Consider the following 21,691-nt stretch of genomic DNA (forward strand, 5'->3'; position numbering starts at 1 on the left):
CCTCGTAAAATGTTTTGCATTCCCTCACAAAAATGATTAGGAGGGAACCAAAACATTTTCCAGCGAATGCAACATGTTTGCGAGGGAACGCAATGCCATTACTGTTTTTTAACCACGGCACCTTAGGGGCTCCGTAGGAACCAGACGTCTGAAGTAATTTATTTCAAGCTACATCACAGAAGGCTGTCACACGATATGATTACAAATACGCTGCTGACCGATACACTGTTTTATTATAGTACTGAGAAAAGGTTTTGGCCTAAAACCCATTTTTTATTTCGGCAAAGTAGCCCCCAGATAACATTACTACTATTTTATCAACATTACATATAGAAACTCAGAAGACGTGTGGGTTCACTGGTCATTTTGGATAGTAAATAAAATGGCCATGTGTGCGTTGTAGACAACACAACCTCAGGCTCCTTTCACCACCACTGTACAGAAATCTGACTGGCTGTGTTTACATTAAACCATTTCACATTAAACGACTTTGTTTACATCTCAACCCCTGAATTATGCAGAGATTTCTAAAAATCGGCAGTATTGCCCTTTAAGCTGTAAGGTCAAGCTATTCACCAGAGTCTGTAATCCTTATCTTAACATTTTTGACCTGTCGTTACAACATAGCAGCCACACCCCAAAACGTTTAGTGGGCAAGGCTGAAAAACAGAGATAGAAAGAGACCAAGACAGAGACGCAGAGATAGAGTTAGAGAGGGGGGCGATCTGAGCGCCCAGCGCTTCCTTCAGTCCTTATCAAACCTGAAACGGGTGCAGGATGTGGTTGAGTCGGTATATAGATTTCGATGGACTTTGGTCAATAGGTGGCGCTAGAGCACGGAAATAACTACAGCTTAAACTCTGTCCTCTATGAAACTCTGATCCTCTTTGATTGATCCTCTACAAACTCCAAAACTCATAACTTACCAATTTTGCGCTCCCCTCCCTCTTTCTCTCTATATATGTACACACTTAATCATTAGGGAATAATCTCCAGCTCTGTTCATCATTCTAATCAGTTAAAATCTGTTGTTGTACATTATTAGTGTCATAATATAGATATTTTTATACATTAATATGCACCGTTGTTTTTATTTGTTTGAAAACAGTGAAGTTAGTGCAGTTTAAACTCATTACAAATCAGTAAAAATCATTGACTTTATTAGGCAGCCTAGTAGAAAGTAGCTACTATTGTGGACTTGTCCACACGGCAGTCTCAGCAGGACCCTGAGTGGACACGGCGTCTGTCATTAGAGAAGTGACCGCAGCTGTAACCGAGATGGTGCTGTACAGAGGAAAGGACGACACCTGCTGGGTGACACACTGAACGAATCCATACCTGACAGTTAAAAAAAAAAATCTTGTGCTAGCAGACATGTTAATTAATTTATTTATTAAATATACATTGAAACATACATACATTACATGTGTAAATAAATAAACAAATAAAAAAGAAAAAATCACCTAATGACTCATTTATTATGATACACAATGTATTCATATATATTGAAATTATTAACACAACATATTCCCTACCCATTACACATATTACTTATTAACACCTTTTCAGCTGTATAATACACATACATACATATATATATATATATATATATATATATATATATATATATATATATATAAGAAAAAGAATGTGTATATATTATATATATATGGACTGTGTTATTGAAAACAAGCCAGCCCCCTGCCCCCCCTCCCCACTGCCGTCACCACCAGTAATTAACGCACCTAAACACTGGGCTTTGTCTTTGCTCTCCTTCACCTGTTCTTCTGCTTTTCTCTGCCCTCTGTGTGTTTTCGCGCTGTGTTTATGATGCCGCTCCCCGGCGGACGGCAGACTTATTAGCTCAAGACAAGCGACTCCCAGAGATGAAAAGTGCGTTTAGGGAGGGAGAGGTGGGTGCAGCCTCCGAACACAAATGCCCCCCTCGCTGTTCCAGTCACCCCCCCATCCTCCTTTAAAAGTGCCCCACGACCCCCCTCACTCGAAGCGAGGTGCATTGTGGGGAAAGTCGTTGCCATTCGACCTCTGCGGGGCCTGCGCGGACGGAGCCAGAAACCCTCAAATTCATTATGCCTTTAAAACCCTTATTTATTTCCGCATAACCTACATACTCTCTCCGGGAGGCCAAAGCGCAAAAAACCCAACATTTCGATGCGGAATATTTCATTTTAGACAACGATTTCTCGTAATCGTAATTAGCCGTTTGGAAAAAAATATATACATAAATCGTTGGGAAAGTAGATTGTAATTTAACGCTATTAAAGAAAAATGTCCGGAGAACGAAACCGCAGGTCGCTGGCTTTCCGAGGAGGTGGATCAGCCCCGACCGGCTCCAGTGGTGTCCGAGGCAGCAACGGTAACAGCTGGGAGGCCCAGGCCTGGCAAGATCGGCATTTAAACGGGACCAGGCCGGATCAAGAGGAGGACAGGGATCTGGGGGCGAAAGGACCGTCGCTGGTAAAAGTGGAGGGCGGGGGGTCCGTCAGCGACAGCACAGAGCCGGAGGCAGAGGAGGAGGAAGATCCGGAAGGGGGTCGATGGACAGCCGGGAAAGACGTTGACAGCATCGGCTGGACGGCCACTACAGTCGCGGGGGAGGAGGGCGATAGCTGGACGGCCGGCAACGGCGTGAACAGCGAGGACGGCGCGGGCAGCGGCGCCACGGGATCCGAGGACGACCGAGACCGAGGCGAAACAGGGAGCGGCGGGGAGCGGGAGGAGACGGGTGCCAGGAAAACCTGGGTAGAGATGAGACCTCAGACGCTGCTTCAGAAACACTCGTTTTTCCAAGCCTCCTGGCTGCAGGAGTTTCCCTGGCTGAAATTTAGCCGAGAGACGGGACTCATGTCTTGCTCTTGGTGTCACAACATTGCCACTTTCAACAGCGATGAGCTGGTCAAAGGCAGCCGAAACTACAAGCGGGCCTTGCTTCTCAGACATCACCTGTCCTCGGAGCACGGCAGGAACGACCCGACCAAACAGGTAAAGTTACACCAGACGAACACCTCGCTCAGAGTTTGTGCTTGTCACCACCACCAGGTTACTGCAGAGTGTGTATTCTTATGAAACCATGACGAGAGCTTCATTTCATTATCGAAAATAAGTCGCATTATTAACGTTTTCAGTGCTGTTCAGTTCCTCGACAAAAATATCGCGCTAACGGCTCTGCTAGTTCGTTAGCTAGCAAGGTTAGCCTGCTAAGCTAACTGGCTTGCCGCTTCTGAAGGGAAACGTTGCTAAAGTGTTTTAGCATATAAGCTATGTTAACTAGCTCACAATACTGTCGAGCTAGGTAGCTAGTATCTTTAATACTGTATTAGTGACACTTTTCAGCGATTCGTTTACGTCGTGGTTTCTTAGTGTTGTACAGATTTAATACGTTCTCTGTATGTTTATGGATACGTAGAAATTGTATTACGCTAACGACCCAAACCATTTGTGAGAAGGGTTAGTAGCACTGACAGTACTGTAGTTACTTGATACTAATTTCGGTAAAACACTTAAAGAAGGTTGAGCTATGTGAATTTTCACTGTCTGGGTAAGATGTCTGATTGTCTAAGGACATTTTAACCGTAAGAGTGACAGCTTAACCGTATGAACATTGATATTGTCCTCCAGACTTTTTAACTAAGGTATGATAGCTGTTTCTTATCTGAAGGGACATAGATGTTGTCTTCAACAGTCACAGGCGCTTGCTAATGTTTTGAAACATGTATAAGTCTATTTCCAAAATGTTTAAAGGTGTACATGACTGAATTATGAGGTTTTGAGTGCAACCACTTTAGTCGAGAGCTCAGGGTGAGCGTGCTTCCCCTTCTTTTGTATTAGACCTGTTTACTTCATGCATGTATTGCACTGCAATTATCAACCTTAGTTGCCTTGGCAACGTGAGTTGATTGCCAGGGAGGTCATGATGGCAGGAGCTTGACCAGCAGGCTTTGGGGAGTCACAGCCCAGCCCAACCCTACCCCCTCCTCTGCTGCCTCGTTGTAAAAGTGACCTCTGGCACATCTCATCTTCCCCTTTAGGGCACCTAAATCAGAGCCATTGTTTTAGATGGATCTCCAAGATCCATGGCTGGCTCAATTTGGCTAGAAGTACCACTAAATCAAGTGTCCTATGACAGCTATGCTTACTATTTGGTATCCACCTGGCTGAACACTATGAGCGCGAGTATAAATAAATTTAGCATATGACCTTCTGACCTGATCGTTTTACCCCCACACTCTGAAGGCAACTTGGATCAATAGTGTGCTGTAATCATTTTCAGAGCAGACATTTGGATCTGTCATGAGCCTTAATGCTATGTAATGAATCTTTAATCTGTGGCCTCGTTAAGACTGTTATTCTTAAAACCCTGCTGGATATTGTGAATAAATGTTTTAAGATCTGATGGCCGTGCTCTTTGAAAGGCTTGTCTGTTTACAGATTGAAGAGTGTTACGTTTATGTTTGCTATTAGAGCCTCTGACAGTATGACCGTGCTGAATTTGACTTGTTTGTTAATAAAATCCCGGGGGGGATAGCATTGCAAGTGCAGCCAGTTGTTCATACTAATCAGGATGACTTAAAGCGTTCCAGTAACTCAATTTATACCCTTCACTAATTAGGCAGGAAAGCAGTAGGAGGGATTACGGGCTCCTCCCTAGCAACAGAGGGGTTAAGACGCGGTTTTAGATTAGTATCAGCCATGACACTACTTCTTTTGCTCTGCTGGGTTTTCTCATCACTTCTCCAGTTACTCCTGGCTTTAATATTTACTTTTTCTTTGTATAGTAGGCCAAAAAGGCTGATGTCAATTCAGACTGCTGTAGGAAAGGTGGACTAATACTATGTTATCAAAGGGGGATAAATTAGTACAGAATAGTGTGTAGGATATCTTTTTCTGGAAAAAATAATATGTTAGGGTGTCTCTTCAGCAGGGCTGTGAGTGAGTTTTATAATTGTGGCCTGTTATACAGATCAGTGATGTCTCAGACAATAGGCTAAATTTCTTTGCTTATCCAGATCTGGTTCAGTCTAGCAGTGACCATAACTCAATTAACCAAATAGGGGGTATCTGGGTTGCTTCACTCTTGGGTCTGGCCATTGTCCTCAAAGTTGCCATCCCTCGCTTCTCTTGTAAGACAGGCTTTAGAGGAGACAGTGGCTCCACCCATCCTCTGTCCGCCCCTTGTGAAATGTAGGCCTATGTGTATTGGGGGGAAGAACTCTGTGGAATTCTCCATCGATGAGCTCTCCACATTGTTGGGAGGCCCAGAGCCTGGTGTTCTCCACCCACACCTTGGGTCAAGCACACTGCTACATTGTTCAAGCATCTGTGAGACGGGCTGGGTGAGGGGACACGGCTCTGGCCTGAGGGGTAGGCTGGCCCTGGGTAGGGTATGCACAAGGAAAACAAAACTGCTGTCCCTGCAGTCTTGGGGACAATTTGGGTTCCTTTGATAGATAAGAAGATAGATGTTCATTATTGATCTCCAGCGGGTGTAACGGTAGCAGATGAACATGAAACATGAATACATACTATACATACTTACAAATGCACACAGAGCAAGAGAACATCAGTTTGATTAACCACATGTCTAATATACATTCTGAGTTGACAGGTAAATGAGTCTGCGATGGTTTAAATTTCGGACGGGTGTGTTTGTTTACAGTCCGAGACATTTTTGATTTTACAATGAGATGCTGGATAACGTGGTAACAGGTCTCTAACATAGTGCTGAGAAGCAAACCTGGGGGGGTGGGGGGGGTTGCAGTATTAGTGGTGGTGGTTGTATTGTGTTCCTGTTCCACATCAAACCGAAAGTCTGAGGTGTGAAACCAGAAAGAGAGAAACCACTGTGGTTTTCATATGTGACGTGCTTTATGAGAAAGGGTCTTTTTTTGTTTTGTTTTTTCCTTCTTTTTTTCCCCTCAAATAGCACTCCTAGTTTGCAACTAAATCTGCTATAGTAGTTGTTTATAATTTCAATGCTATTTTACAATTCAGGCCCAGTTTATTAAGGCTGCCTGCCTCATTTAGATTTTTCCAGTCTTTCCTCTTTCAGTACTTGTCCTTGGAAAAAGAGCCACGTCAAAAGTCGACTGTCACCACAGCCTCATTTGGACAGCTAGTGTTGGGGCTCCTCTGAAAGCATCTGTTCTCCAGCTCCATGTTAACACGTGGCACATCTGGAGAAAGGATGAGCAGAGGCTGAGAGATGGTGTGGAGAAGTGAATTTTGGACCAGTGTGTTCTTTCCTGCTAAGTATGTTGACTGACACCACTTCTGTCCCTCTTACCACAGCATGGCTAGGCACGGTGTCAAAGCCTCTCCCCGAAACAAACAGTTGCTTGAGGCAAAGCAGGGAAACAATGGAGAACAATATGACACCACAAACTGACAACCATTCCCATATCAACCCCTTCTCGTCCACATCCCCCTATTGACTCAAACCTGTCACCATCTGCCCCGTTGTGTTCTTCAAGATTCTGTTCTTATGTAAATGCATCGTAACATTGTCTATATTTGGTTGCCCAATAAACAAAATTATTCTGTACAGATATGGGTAAACCTTTTGCACATCTTTTTGGATGTGTGCTATAGCACAAGGAGCTGAGTGCAAGCAGCACAAAGCCTCAGTGTAGCACAAAAACTACACTGAACAATGAGCCTGAAGGAAAGGGCTGGCATTGTGTGGAGAAATGGGGTTGCCCTCTATCTCTTCTCTCTCTGTCCACTGGTTAGGCTGGCTGCCGCTGGAGCCACGCTACAGTAATAAACCCCTTCTACCCGGACAAGGGCTGCAGTGTGGAGGAGGGGGCTGGGAAGGCCTCCGCCCCTGAGAAATGGATTTAATCTGAATTACTCGAGCAAAAAACACAGCTGTGTGGTAGGAGGGGAAAAATGCTGGGCCTGAGTGGTATAAATGACTTCGTGGATTAGGACATCTGCTTTGCAATCCAGAAATGTAGCACGTACGTGTACTCCCTCTGATAGGTACCAGTCTGTTCTGCTTCTTTTTTTTCTCCATCTTGCAGGCAGAGTGAAGTCTCATCAGCAGTAAAGTCTGGTGTAGAGAGAGGGTGTTGGCCCAGTGAATCTTTCAGCTTAAAGAGCTTTAGCTGAGCGAGTGGAATGGTTTGCGTAGGGTGTGTCTTGTGATACAGTTTGTGTTTGAGTGGGGGGGTTTCAGTTATATACAGTTCCCACAATGCTGCAGCTTGAGAGCTGGTCAAACCAGTTCTGCTGTTGTGGTGGTGTCACCATATACCCACCACCTTGAGTTTACACTATGCACTAATACTGTTTGTCTTCTTGTGTTTATTTTTTTGTGTGTATGCACCTCCACTAGGAGACAGAGAGGCCAGAGGACAATGAGGGCACAGAGGTCGAGGACTACAGGAACAGGCCAAATGAGAACTCCTACTGCTACCAGCTGCTCCAGGAGCTGGACAAGCAGCGCAAGAGCGGCATCCTCTGTGATGTCAACATCGTGGTGGGCGGCCAGGTGTTCAGGGCGCACAAGAACATACTGGTTGCGGGCAGCCGCTACTTCAAGACCCTTTATTGCCTGACCAAGAGTGAGAGCTGTGACCAAACCACCATTACACACCTAGATGTGGCGGCCGTGCAGGGTTTCTCCGTTATCCTAGACTTCCTGTACTCTGGCAACCTGCTGCTGACCAGCCAGAATGCCATAGAGGTGATGTCCGTGGCCAGCTACCTGCAGATGACCGAAGTGGTGCAGTCGTGCCGCGCCTTCATCAAAGATGCCCTAAACATCAGCATCAAGCAGGAGGCTCCCGACTCCGTGGTGGTGGACTACAACAAGCGGAGGACTGTGCCAAAGGACAGCCAGGGTGCTGACAAGAAGCCCAGCAACTTCTGGGCCACTAGTATCCTGTCCAAACTGTCCATTAAGGCCAGCGGACAGGTGAAGGAGGAGCCCAGCGACGTGGCTGTGTCTGCGGGGGAGGGCTGCGCGTTGGGCAGCTCGGGCTGGGGAGGAGATAACTCCTCCGAATCCACACAGACGGAGCCCCAGGGCCCTGGGCCGGTGTTCGTCTGGAACGAACCAGCCCCGGGTGCTGGAGCTGCGGTGAAGAGGGAGGAACGGCCAGAGCCGGAGGAGCGACCAGAGCCAGGCAGTGGCAGACGGAAAAAGCAGATCGCCAGACGCTTCGTCTATAACATCCCGCCCGAACCAGAAGAAGGCTTTGACGAGGGCATGTTCATTCAACCGTCCGCTTCCTTCACCCGAGAGGACTACTCCTATCTCTCAGAGAATGCAGGTAAAACCACACATCCTTCACTTTTACACCCACTCTAAATGCACAAAATGGCTTCTCACAAGATAACGTGGGCTGCCATTTTGGATGGGGTCACACCAGATCAAATTCAGCTGCTGTTGTTTTTTGCCAAACGTTTTTTGCCATTAAGATAACACAACTGAAAGAAAAAAGCTCTGTGCTGTTTTACAGGTGTGCGCTTCGAGTGCCTTTTGTGCACGTTTCTGAGGCTGAGTTTAGGGATTTATTTGAATAAGACAGCAGTGGTGGCTGATATGCTAAATAGTTGGAGAGACCACATAAGAGACTGTGATGTCTTGTGTCCTTGGCTCTTCACATGCACATCTTTAAGCTATTTAACTGAAATTATATACTGCAGTGTTGATAAAGGTGCATTTTTGTGCGCTCAGTTTACACTATCTACCATGTTTTCTGTGGCTGTTAAAATGTGTATGAAGTGCACATGTGAATTTTGTTTTATTTTCCCAAATATTAACAGTAAAATTCTAGTGACTGACAGTGCTGTTGCTATAGCAGAGCATCCAGTGCTTTATCTTACACTGTCAGTGAGATTTTGAAGAAATCCCATAATCTCCTCTAAATATGTAGCACATAACCTGAGCTGCAAGTTTATTGTTTTGCCAAAAGGATAGTAATTCAATGTTGCTGTGACAGTTTTTGATCTTTGTAACCATATGACAGTTTCAAGTCTATTGTTGGCTGTTTGCTGTGGTTAAGGCAGGCTACCATAAAAGACCATGCCTTCATGACTGTTGTACCGGGAATGAACCTAAATGGAAGTTGTGGTATAACTCATAGACGGAAACATGAACTTCACTGCACTTGCACAAGATGACTGTAGTGATCTATACTTTTTAATGATTTCTTGGAATTGAAGTAGTCTGGTGTATTTCAGCACCTAAACCTTGATTTAAAAATATGCTGTGCATGACAAGTCCCCTTGAAGGAAACCAGGGGAACTAGATCTACATTTAGTTGTCCTTGTATTAGGAATGTGAATTTTGGTAAATTCTTTTGACTGATAATGATCATTATTAGTTGGTGATTAATTGTTAACCGACAAACCAAAAAATCAAAGACACAACCCATGAAAACATCAAATATAGCACTGTGCTTTACATAAACAAGGCTTTAGGCTTTATTGAATGAAAAATGCAGCCCAATTTAAAAGATATGACAGGAATGTAATGTTGTCTACTTACTTGTCTGCTTACTTGACTACTACTTATACGTACCATATATTATTAGCCCAAGTTAACGAGCATGTATGACCTGACTTGAGCTAGTTTGAAGTTCTTATACATAGTTTTAACAACAAGTAATATAAAGTCAGTAGCTTGCAGCTTTTTAGTTTTTTTTTTTCTCCTTTGTCTAACTATATAGACTGCCTATAGCTTATGGCTGCACACAACAGAAGCAGTATCCATTTTTGTTGAGAAATGCCAACATATCCACCTGTGCAGGGTTCAGTCTTCGACTGCAACACATCTGGGTGTCACAGTTGATTTTTGGCCAGTGACTCGGAGTAGAGGGTATGACTTTTCATCATAGTACTGTGATCTGTAGCTACTCAACAAACTACTTAATAATAAAGTGTAAACTATATTTGAGGTTTAATCTCTTCTGTATCCCTTGATCAATTGCTCTGGTCCTACCAGCTAAAGTTAAGTAGAATTATTAAGAAGTGATGTACAACTCCAGAAGCCTGGCTACCAGAACAAGTTACACTCTTGCACTTTTATGCATACAATTCAAAAAAGATTGACATGTTGAATAAAACACCTGCCTATTCAAATATCAGCTGTTCCTCAGAAATTAAATGAACATTTTAGCTTGAAGCATTGGTTGAACATTTATATATTATAGGCCCTAGTTGTTTAGATTCTGTAGCACTAAGAAAATGAACAGCCTATTTCATCTTTTGTGAGAATACAGGCAATTAAGCAAAGAGCTAATACTTCAGTTCCTTCAGTACCTGTAGTCAAGAGATCATAGTCTGTTTAAAATATTTTCATGGTTTTGGTTTCTTTTTTGCTTGTCTGCTTTTTCTTAAGGAAAGTCAGCTGCTGACTATTCATTATCTGTGTAGGTTGGTGGAAAATATCTGAAACCGTTTCTGGAATGTCCATTGTTTGCTTTGTCATTGGAACGATTCGCCATGTCTAAGACACTCTTTCTTTAGCTTAGCAATGTCTGCCATGGTTAGCTGGAGGCTCTTTCCCGTAAACAGGGACATCTCCTATATTGCTTAAGCACATTCTTACACACGCACACATAGTCATGCCCCGACCTTTGCTTGTGGCACCCTGCCAGCCATGGTCTTACATCAAGATTGCTTTTCTACCGGCCTGCGTGGCTGGGGTGTGTAGTATGCAGGGCCACGAGCCATCTCTCCTTTTAATTAGAGGGCCAGTCAGTGTGCCTTTGTCCTTATTAAGCTGGCTGCCTCTCCGCCTGCCTCATACCACACAAACCTGTGTAATCTCCAGCCTGTGGAGCTGTCAAGCCTCAGACTCTGTCCCCATTAAGCACAGCAGAGCGTGAAATGATATCATGTATTAAGTGGTGTTGTACTGAGAAGGGGTGCTTCTCTCCCCCCCACCCCCCACCCCCAAACGATGTGTTCTCCTAATGCGGGATAATGAAGTAAAGCTGGGGAAACATTCTTCCCTCAGGCTCCCTAAATGCTCTCAAATGCGCTTAGCTCCTATTCCTCAGGGCACTTTAATATGGAGCGGCCCGATGCTCATGGCACACACTGTGTGTGCGGACGGGTGTGAGGGAGAGAGTGTATTGACACATAGCCTACTTCCTTTTACACTCAAAGCTTTTCCTTTACACAGTGTGTTGCTTAATGACTGCTATGTAGACACCAGGCAACTCGCTTTTTCTGTGGTTAGTTTCTAAAGCTGGAAGGGATCTGGTAGAGTTGCTTAGTTGTAGTTGTAAGAACCTGTCTGGGCTCTCTACGGTGCATAGAGCAAGGATTCATTGTCGTAAATACTTGAATCGTTTCCAAACTGTTTGCAACTGCTGCTTGACTGTTTGCAGCTAAACACACACACTCCCACGCGCACTTCCCCCAGTTCTGAGGTGCAAAGCTGCCAGGGGTCGTCCCGCCCTAATCCTCCCTAATGCAGAGCGTCCGTCCCTGCCATTCCAAATATTGACCCAGGCAGAACAGGCCCACAGCACTGGCCCTTACAGTGGGATCTAACGGCTTTGGCCTGCCAGCCCCTCAACAGGCCCTGTGAAAGATGATCCACTGTTACGGCTTCTGTCAGTCATTTACACGTTGTATCACCCCTGCCTCCCCCAAACCAATACCGAAAACAAAACGGGCAGTCTATAACTTGTACAAGTTGCCTCAGAACCCCGCACTTCTTCGGAAGCCGGGCAGGTATTTATGACACATTTAGTAGTGAACAACAGTAAATGCTGGCAAGCTATGCAGTAGCAGTACCAGTAAGTGCATATGTCCTCGAGGGCTTTCGGCTAGTGTACAGATGGGGCAATTACTGGGTGGAGACCACTCAGACCCTCAGCCCATTACGATCCTCTCCCATTGTGTCTCCTCACCAAGCTGGCCAACTCAGTCGCATACAAAATCCTTTAAGATTCCCAGCAAGAAGTGTTGGGTGGAATAGTGAGGATAGTGCTTGGTGATATTTCGTCTACACCGGTATACCAGTAGACATTGTTTTGTTTTTGTGATGAGCTTTTGGCTTGAAAAGTTTTTTTTTTTTAATTCGTTTGTAGCAGAGTAGTACATGCGGGACATTGTAGCTTATATTTTTTCAGTATTTTATCGTTATCAACATTACCTGTAAAAGCTACAGACCTGTAGGTTCACTGGTGGTTTTAGATAGTAAGTAAAACGGCTATATTTGTGTGTCATAACCCCTAGTACAACCACTGCTGTAAAGAAATCAGTAAATTTCACTACAGTGCACCATTTTACATCAGACCAGTCTGAATGATTTGGTTTACATCTCGACACTGAAAAGTGCAAAGATTTTGATCAATCTGTGAAATTTTAACTGAATTGTTTGTTATTTGCAGTTGTTTGAGATCGTTCAAAAACACATTAAAAACTGTGGTAAGCCTCCTTTTTGAAACATTGGTTTCTGTACAACATTCACAACATTGTGTAAGTTTTCTTTGGTGTGAATTGAAGAAAAGCAGAACAAAACAGTCCTGTCAAATGTAGTGTTATGCTGTAAGACATTTTTTTAGCATAGAGAATCGGCATGGGTCCGTTAACTTTGAAAATGCAGACTTTCCATCGAGGGGGATTCCACTGATTTATCAAAATCTCTGCATAGTTCAGTCATTTGGGTATAAACAGAGTCATTCAGAATGGTTTGATGTGAAACTCCCCATTCTGCAGAAACATTTTACCACTGTGAAGAAATCAGAGTGTGTTGTGATGGGAACCCAGGGGTTACAATATCAACAAGACAAAAACAACAATTTTATTTGCTATCCAAAATCACCAGTAAGTCCACACCTTTCTTCTGAGTTTTTATTTATTGTGTTTATACATGTTGATATTGGTAAAATAGTGGTAAATCTGAAACCGTACACTTTTTTAAAAAAATTTATTTATTATTATTATTATTATTATTTTAAACCTGCTGTGTAAAAATGGACTTTAGGCCTAAACGTCACCTCAAACTCATCGTTAAACATTCTCAGGCATCAGACTTATGTTCAAAACCATAATAATTGTGCATAACGCGATAATACACACAATACATGTAAAAGTAATAATTTTTCAAGATGGAGCTTTTAGGGGCATTAAACTCTTCAGTCTGGTTGCTGCCATCACCTCTATGAACAATTCTGACTATGCAAGATTCTCAAGAATGGAGTATTTCACATCAAACCACTTTGAATGACTTGGTGCACGTCTGAACCATATAATCAATAAATTTCTAAAAATTAGCAGAATAACCCTTTAAATATTATCAGCGCTAGGAATGTTGTGATGGATGTGGAAAATATCATGATGTTGTCAGTACCACCCAGCAGTATGTGAGGGCTGAGTTCTCCCTTCGTGACACACTGCACAGGCCAGCGACGTGTGCAGTCCATGCAGTTTCTTTTCTCAAGCCAAAACAGCTTTGTACCATTTGAGATTTGTTTGATGATTAACTATCCTGAGTAATATTTTAATGGCAAAGTCTGATCCTAGGTGTGTACCTGACTACTGCATAGTGACAGATTGAACTTTAATTTAAGGCTGCATAACAGGAAGGGAAGAATCAGTTATTGTTGTCAGCTCTTCTTCAGCCCACACGGTGGTGTGGATTCCCAGTTAAATTCCCAGGTGATCTGGCTCTCGTCAGCCCCTTGGCAACCTGCTTGACGACCCTTTTGTTTGGGCCATTTTAGCTCAAACAAAGCTGGACTCCTTCGTTCAGCATGCCACAGTACAGAGTGTCATGCTCTGCTTAACTATAGCAAGACAGGCACCACTCCCTGCAGGATTGGTGTGTGTGCAGCAGGCTTTTGGAGCACAAAAAAGAGAGTGCATTTGAAATCTCTCTTCCAAAATATTCTCACTTATTAAGCACAAGCCTGTAAATTGTTTTTTTTCCATTGCAAAAAAAGCAGGTTTTGCTTTTAATGCATCCGTGTTTTTTTTTTTTTTCCCTTTTTTATTTCCTCTGATTGGTGAAATTGCATTATACTAATATAGTTATGGCCTCCAGTACAGAGTTGCCATAGCAACTGAGAATTCACCAGGTTGCTTAGCTCTGTATTTGTGAGAGTAACACTGAAGGGAGTGTGTTTTCCCTTCACCCATAAACATGATATCCTGACACAATAAAACAGCCCCACTGCCTGCGCCTCTCTCACTCTCGCTCGCTCTTTATAGGTCACACGCCACAGAGCGGCCACCGAGCTCTAGAGCACACAAACAAAATGGACTCTGAGATGAAAAACTAGGCTAGCTATGTCCACTCGTTTTACATATTACCAGCTCACCAGGTGTTTGTTAGAGTAACTGGTGCAAAATGCCCACTGATTTTTCTCTCTCTCTCTTTCTTTATCTCTCTGTTTCTTTTCTAGCTGAAACGTCCGACACTGCTCTGAATAAGCTAAAGTGTCCCCACTGTAACTACATTGCCAAGCACCGGCGAACACTAAAGAGACATCTGATCATTCACTCAGGTGTGCGCTCCTTCAGCTGCGACATCTGTGGGAAGCTGTTCACCCGCCGAGAGCACGTCAAGAGACATTCCCTGGTGAGACAGACACAAACACATTTTGCTCAAAATACAAAAACTACAAATATCTCCCATATAAATTCCAGCAAGGAGAGTCTTTGGAGAATCGTAAGGACAGAGTTTTCATGGCACCATTCAGAGATTAAAAGAGTTTGTCATGGCTAGACTTGTGCACAGACAAATGTAACGTGAATTAAATATATTAATAATTAAATATATTAATAAATAAATAATACATATTATAATTTACAGCATGTTGAAGGCACTCTTAACAAAAGAGGAAGTAAAATCTTGTTTAAGGAAAGTGAACGTAGTGTTTTGTTTTTTTGTCCCCCCACCAAGGCCGCCTAAAATTTTAGTATTACTGCCTGAACAGGGATTTAAACCCTGTCCCACATACAAAGCTGTAACATTACCTGCTATGCTATGTAATTATGAGATGGTGAGTAATAACTTTATTTAAGAGCTCCACAGAGCCTTGCCTAACTTCCTACTTTTTACAGTTTAACTTAGGTGTGTGGTCATTAGCGCACCTTATGGCCTACGTTGTTAGTTTGCTGTTCAAAATAACCACATTGTGTAAAGTTACACTTTGTTAAGGAGACATAATTGGCGCTATATCAGCAGTATTTCCACTGTGGGAATGCATGCATCCATGACAGGTCATAGTTAGTTATGAAGGGAAAACCTTTTAAGTGCCAATAGTGCACAAGTGTTGTGGCCCAAGAGAGATGAAGCTTGTGGAACCTGAGCGAAACCACAAGGTCTATTCACTGAAATGGATCTTGAAGAATGTCCAGAGAAAAGACTAATTATTGTATACACTGACCAAGAGGGCACTCGCAGCTTATGAGCAAGGCCTCAAGGGCAAGACCCCCCTCTTTGTGGTCTGTCTGCGCACATACCTGAACACAGCGTTCTTTAGTAAATTATTTTTTCTTTTCGTATTTCATATTTCTCATTTTTCAAGATGTCGTCATCATCCTCTTGCAGGTGCACAAGAAGGATAAGAAGTACAAGTGCATGGTCTGTAAGAAGATTTTCATGCTGGCGGCCAGTGTGGGGATCCGGCATGGTTCACGCCGCTACGGGGTGTGTGTGGACTGTGCTGATTCCCACCAGGCCACGCAAGTGGGCATGCAGGAGCTGGAGTTCGCCCGAGACGAAGACTTTGAGGAGACGGCTGAAGGAGACGAGGACATGGCAGAGGAGGGTGACGGAGAGGAGCCCAACGAGATTGACCAATCCAACTGGGATGGTGACACAGGTGCCACCCCCGAGGAGGACTAAGTTAAATGCAACTTAAAACAACAAAAAAACACACATAAAAAATAGCTGGGAAACAATCAACAACTCCAAAGTGCTACAAACCTTGTGGTTGCGCGGTAACGTACATGTCAAAGAGAAAATAAAAAGCTTTGGTAGATAGGGACTCCGAGATGTAAAGATTATTGTGTGTCTGAGAGTCTGGGCCTACCGCCTGAAAGAGAAAGAGATGATATGATTTATGAAAATCAGGTTTTTCAGTGATGTATTTTTTTTCCTTCCTTTTCTAGGGTATGATGGTGTACAGTGTTTTAAGTTACGATAGGCCAATCATCTTAAATATTAATTATTTAATTTATGAAGAAAGATATTATGGTCTTATTAAAATGATATATAATTTGTTTTTGTTGTTTCTTGTCTGATGAGAGAAGTTCCGTTGTAGGCTGTGCTTCCTGTCGTGTCCGGACATCCACAGCTTTAGATGGCGATTCTGATTTTTGAAGACAGAGCATTGTGGAGATGTTGCCTACAGGAAGATTTTATTTCCTTTCGAATTGTGTAGATATGTTGTCATGAAAATTTATGAGCTATATTTCCTTTCCTTTATCCCTGCACAAATCTTGGAACCAAAAAAATCTGTTTTGTGACTCTAATTGACCACAGCCATATTTATGATTAAGTTATATTGGGGCTGTGCCATTGTGCCAAGCAGAATGCACACCAAGATTTGGCAGGACACAAACTACTGAAAATGCTGAGAGAAAACATAAAGCAGAGAAAAACAGAAAGTTTTAAAAAGAGTTTTAAAAAAGAAAGTATAAGGGGAATATATTATTGCTAGCTTTATATGAATCACAGCATCACAGTAACACTTTATAGAGCATTTTGACATTCACTTAAAGCTTGAATTTTGCCAAATGATGGAAACGTTTGGTGCTGTAACGCTTGTTTTTTTTTTTGTTTTGAAATACTGGACCTACAAGCTGTATATGATGTTAATAATCGTAAAGCTTACTCAACTCAGATATACTAATCAGCTCTGTATGTAACACTGTTGTGCTAAAGAGCCTATCAGGTATGCTTTGCCATTGTTTTTTTATTTAATGCACATACACACACAAACACATACCATTTTTATTTTCTTTACTACCGGCAGACCATGTAAAAATGACCCAAAGTTTCGGACCTTCCTGAATTGGTGTGAAGAGGTACTGAGCATACTGATAATCACTTGAATGGTGTGTGTAAGGTAATGGTGAAGAATGCTGATTGATTGGGCTGTTTGAGGTTCTGTTTTGTGAAAGACTCCATTTTAGTGCAAAAAAAAATACTATTTAGAATCATTTTATTTTGACTTTGTTGTTTTATGTCTGCCAAGTTAATAACACTTTGGTTATGTTAATGTAAAGTGGAGCTCTATGGAGAAACATAGACACGCACTTACTGCTTCTTATTTCCCCAAAGCCGGTCTGGATGGAAATAAAAGAAAACTGTTTAGTCCATGCGGAACCTTTTTCTTTTTTTTAAACATTTCATTATTTAATATTTTATATATATATATTGACTCCAAAATGCAATCAAGACTGTTAATTTCTATTTGTCCTACCAAAATTGTTGTTTAATTAATGTTGAATTAATGTATGAGAAAGCCAGGTAACCTGTTTAGTGTAAATCCTTGCTTGTGTATGTAATTGTCAGATTTAAATGTTTTTATTCCAAAATCATTCACTTTACCCTAGATGCATATATTGTTTTATTTGTCCTTTCTACAATGTTTTTTTTTTTTCTTTTGTTATTTCCTTACTAAATTTTTATAAGAAATATTGTGGGTTGAAACCTAGGAAGAGCAGTTTCTGTTCATATGCAGTGGATATATTGAAGTGCTATAATGAGACAGAGTATGTTTATCTTTCCCTTTACTCCAGATGAAAGTGTATTTTAAGAGCTGTATAGAAGATATTCATCCTGTTTGTATTATTTACCTTCAGATCACTGTGGGAGGGATATATAGTATATAAAATATATCTATATATATATGAATAGATATTTAATTGTTAATTGAAATAATGGATCACGGCTGCAGTTAACTCCTTTCAAACCTTGGCCTGGCTTTTGTTGTCCTGTCCATCCTCTTTTCTGTTCACACGTGTGCTTGTTCACCCAGACACGCTGTTGGTTCTTTCTGTTTCTCATTTTCTCATTTTGTCTGTGTATCTGATGAACTCGAGATGACTCGCTCCTTACATTTTATGCTGTATATGGACATAACCAACAACAACACTACAGATGAAGGTTTTTTCCAGCTGTATTTTTTTAAAGCCGTTTTAAAGATGTATTTTTCAACTCTCTTACAGTGATGCAAACCGGGCCTTTGGCTCACCTCAAACACAAATCAAATCAGGTTACTCTTTTTATGTTTTTCAAGGTTTTAAGATGAATACATTCTCCTTTCTGTTTCAATTGTACTACTGTTCCTCTATAATAAAATTTGAAAATAAAACTTTATTGCTCTAACATGGCTTTGTGTCAAGTGAATTAAAGATAGTGAGAAGAACTTTGAGGCCTAGATTCTCCAAAGATCATCTTGGGCAAACATCGTGTTCAGCACTACCTCATTTAGGGGAATTCCAGTTTTTCAAAATTTCATCATAACTAAATGATTTAGATATAAACAAAGTCATTCAGAGTGGTTTGTGCCCAATAGTCAAAAGAGCATTTGAGATGTCAGGCACTGATGTTGAACAAGAAGGCCTGGCTCGCAATTGACATTCCAGTTCATCGGTGGGGTTGAGGCCAGGCCTGTGCAGTACACTGGAGTTCCTCCACACCAAACTTGTCAAACCATGTGTTTCTGGACCTCACTTTGTGCACATGGGGCACAGTCATGCTGGAACAGGAAAGGACCTTGCCCAAACTGTTCACACAAAGCTGGAAGCATAAAATCGTCTAAAAAGTGTGCTGTAGTATTAAACATTACCCTTTACTGGAAATAAGAGGCTGAGCCCAAGCTCTACAAAATATTCCCAGACCATTATCCCTCCTCCACCAAACTACCAAATTCTGGTAGGTAGCATTATCCTGGCATCTGCCAAACCCAGATTCACCCATCAGACTGCCAGATTCATCACTCTGGAGACCAGTGGCAGTGTCCTTTACACCACTCCAGCTGATGCTTGGCATTGCGCATAGTAATCACAGGCTTGTGTGCAGCTGCTCAGCCTTGAAAACCCATTTCATGAAGCTCCTGACACAGTTTTTATGCTGATGTTGCTTCCAAAGCAATTGGAACTCTAGTGAGTGATGCAAAAGAAGACAAATGATTTTTAAGTGCTACGTGCTTCAGCGTTTTTGCATGGTCTACTACTTTGTGGCTGAGCCGTTGTTTCTAAATGCTTCCCTTTCACAAAAACACTTACAGTTGACTGGGGCAGATGTAGCAGGGCAGAAATTTCACAAACTGACTTGTGACGAAGGTGGCATCCGTTGACAGCACCATGTTTAAAGTCACTGAGCTCTTCAGCATGACCCAATCTACTGGCTGTGCTTGTCTATGGGTACTGCTAAAACACCTGGATTCTGATTAGGAGGCTGTCCACACACTTTTGGCCATATAATTGGCCATAAAATAAAGCATTTAACGCTTCTAAAAGTTATTATATGAAATGGAGTAATAAATACACTCATGATGGGGAGGTACAGAGAATTATGAGGCAAAACAGTCCCCAAAAAACTAACACACAATGTAGAGGGCTGCTGGCAATTTTTTGAATTATAAAAAAAATTAGCAGAAAAATAATCGAGATGTGAGGTTTTGTTCCGACAGTGACAATATAACTCATGTAGGTTCACTGGTCACTTTGGATAGTAAATAATGTGTATATATTTGTGTTGTAAACACACACACATATATATATATATATATATATATATATATATATATATATATATATATATATATATATATGTATGTATGTATAGTTGAATTCCCTTTTAAGATGATGCTTCAGAATTATGGGGTAACTAGGCCCTGTCATGTATGCTGTTGGATGTTCACTCAGAATCAGTGTAACTATTGAGAAATGCTAATTAATTTCTTACAGGTCTGAAAATCCTCACTTGTTTCATGTTTTTGCTTTCTGTCTCCAGCAAACGCCATCATGTGCTGCCATCTTGTGGTGATTTGTGAAATTGTAAAAGCCACTGATTTTGTTTCACATTGGTTTTTGATGCTTGCACTGTTTAAACCTCGCATTACTTATCTTCGTGGAATTAAGTCCAACTAACGAATATGCATAATTCTTTAAACGAACAGGAATTCTGAAATAATTTATAAGCAACATTTCTCTAATAATTAGACAGAGTGAGATCTTATGTAGTTTTAGAATCAGACACTAGATGGCAGCCCATCACTTGATTTATATTCATTCTTTTAGACTTTCACAGTCGGAGCTCTAAACAAAACATCCATGAGCACGTAATAAATGCTATAGGACCTCCACAACATTCAGGATGCACTGCTACTCATCCTGGGGTCAATTACAATACATGGACTTTAATTTGCTTGTTTGTACCCTTAAAGAGGAATTCCACTGCTCTTTCAAAATATCTGTGTAATTAATACACTAAGGTGTACACAGAGTCATTCAGGGTGCTTTGATATGGAATTCTCCGTTCTAAAGAAACACACAGAGTCAGATTTACTTACAGTGGTGGTGATGGGAACCAAACATCAGAAGAGTTTAATGCCTCTAAAAGTTCCCTCACAGAGAGTTAGAACATGACATGATTATGAGCACACTGCCTGATGCCTGAGACTTAAATCCATTTTTGGCAGACAGGTACATGCAGGATGCAGGGTGTAGTAAGGTGAGATATTACCCAAAGAAAACTTGCTTTTCCCCTGTTTTATCATTATCAACATTGCATATAAAAATTCAGCAGATATGTAGATTCACTAGTTGTTTTGGAGAGTTAATAAAATGACTGTGTTTGCGTAGACATCAAGGCCCCTGGCTCCTATCACTACCACTGTAAAGAAATCTGAGTCAGTAAAGTTTCTCTACAATGAACCATTTCACATTAAACCAATCTGAGCAAATTTGCTTAGATATCCACCACTGAATTATGCAGAAATTTTGAAAAATTGATGAAATTCCCCTTTGATCCCTTGTGGTGTAAGGTGTAGATGTTCACACTTATTTTTGCTCTGCTGATATCTGATTTAGAGACTACAGTTTCTAGATTGTAATTGTATGTGCTTGTGTTCAGTTATGCACATTCATCTGAGGCCTGTGTGTGTGTGTGTGTGTGTGTGTGTGTGTGTTTGTTTATACACTGTGCCGTGTGTGTGAGTGTGTACATGGCTACCGCAGTGTGTGTGCTGTTCAAACATGCCCCTGGGCAGTCACACACTGGCCCATTCTCCGGGCTGTGTGAGAATGGAGGGCCGCCTTTGTGTGAGTGTCTGTCAGTGCTGTTGTGCGGAGTTTGGCCCCATTGTGCCCGACCACTGTTTCTTATTGACACAGGACCCCTCTCTCTGCCTGTTTCCCAGGCTCAGACCCTCCAGCCCGGCCCGCCAGCGCATGAAACCGGATCCCCTGAGCGCCGGCCCGTTTGTGTCCTCCCTCCCTCTCTCCTACTGCTATTGTCTGCTGCCGTATTTCAATCTAAACTGTGGTTGGCCCATCAAAGGACAGCAGGTAATGGTGTGGTCACAGCTGCAGCTGCTGTGGCGGCCGTTCATTTAGAGTGGGCCTGAATGGCTGCGGTCGCTTTGCTTTGTGTGACCCGTTGCGTGCTGCTGTATCCTCTGTGGCGGGTCAGATAGAGGACGTGGCTCGCGTATTCTCGGGTGTTTTGGAGCTGCTGTGT

General features: G+C 42.2%; 1 protein-coding gene across 1 annotated transcript; it reads left to right on the plus strand.

The window, feature by feature from the left end:
* Positions 1-2,076: 2,076 nt before the first annotated feature.
* Positions 2,077-18,092, plus strand: zbtb10 (zinc finger and BTB domain containing 10). Its single transcript, XM_036566327.1, has 4 exons — positions 2,077-3,003; positions 7,358-8,297; positions 14,394-14,569; positions 15,545-18,092. Exons 1-4 carry the CDS (start codon positions 2,290-2,292, stop codon positions 15,839-15,841), a joined length of 2,127 nt encoding a protein of 708 aa, XP_036422220.1. The 5' UTR covers positions 2,077-2,289; the 3' UTR covers positions 15,842-18,092.
* Positions 18,093-21,691: the final 3,599 nt, after the last annotated feature.

The sequence above is a fragment of the Colossoma macropomum genome, unplaced genomic scaffold (assembly GCF_904425465.1).
Source record: "Colossoma macropomum unplaced genomic scaffold, Colossoma_macropomum, whole genome shotgun sequence".
In the NCBI taxonomy this organism is placed as follows: Eukaryota; Metazoa; Chordata; class Actinopteri; order Characiformes; family Serrasalmidae; genus Colossoma; species Colossoma macropomum.

Coding starts and splice junctions, on each gene's coding strand:
- zbtb10 (XM_036566327.1), top strand. CDS start 2,290: ATGTCCGGAGAACGAAACCGCAGGTCGCTGGCTTTCCGAGGAGGTGGA. Junction 3,004..7,357: donor GGAACGACCCGACCAAACAG/GTAAAGTTACAC, acceptor CACCTCCACTAG/GAGACAGAGAGGCCAGAGGA. Junction 8,298..14,393: donor CTATCTCTCAGAGAATGCAG/GTAAAACCACAC, acceptor TTTCTTTTCTAG/CTGAAACGTCCGACACTGCT.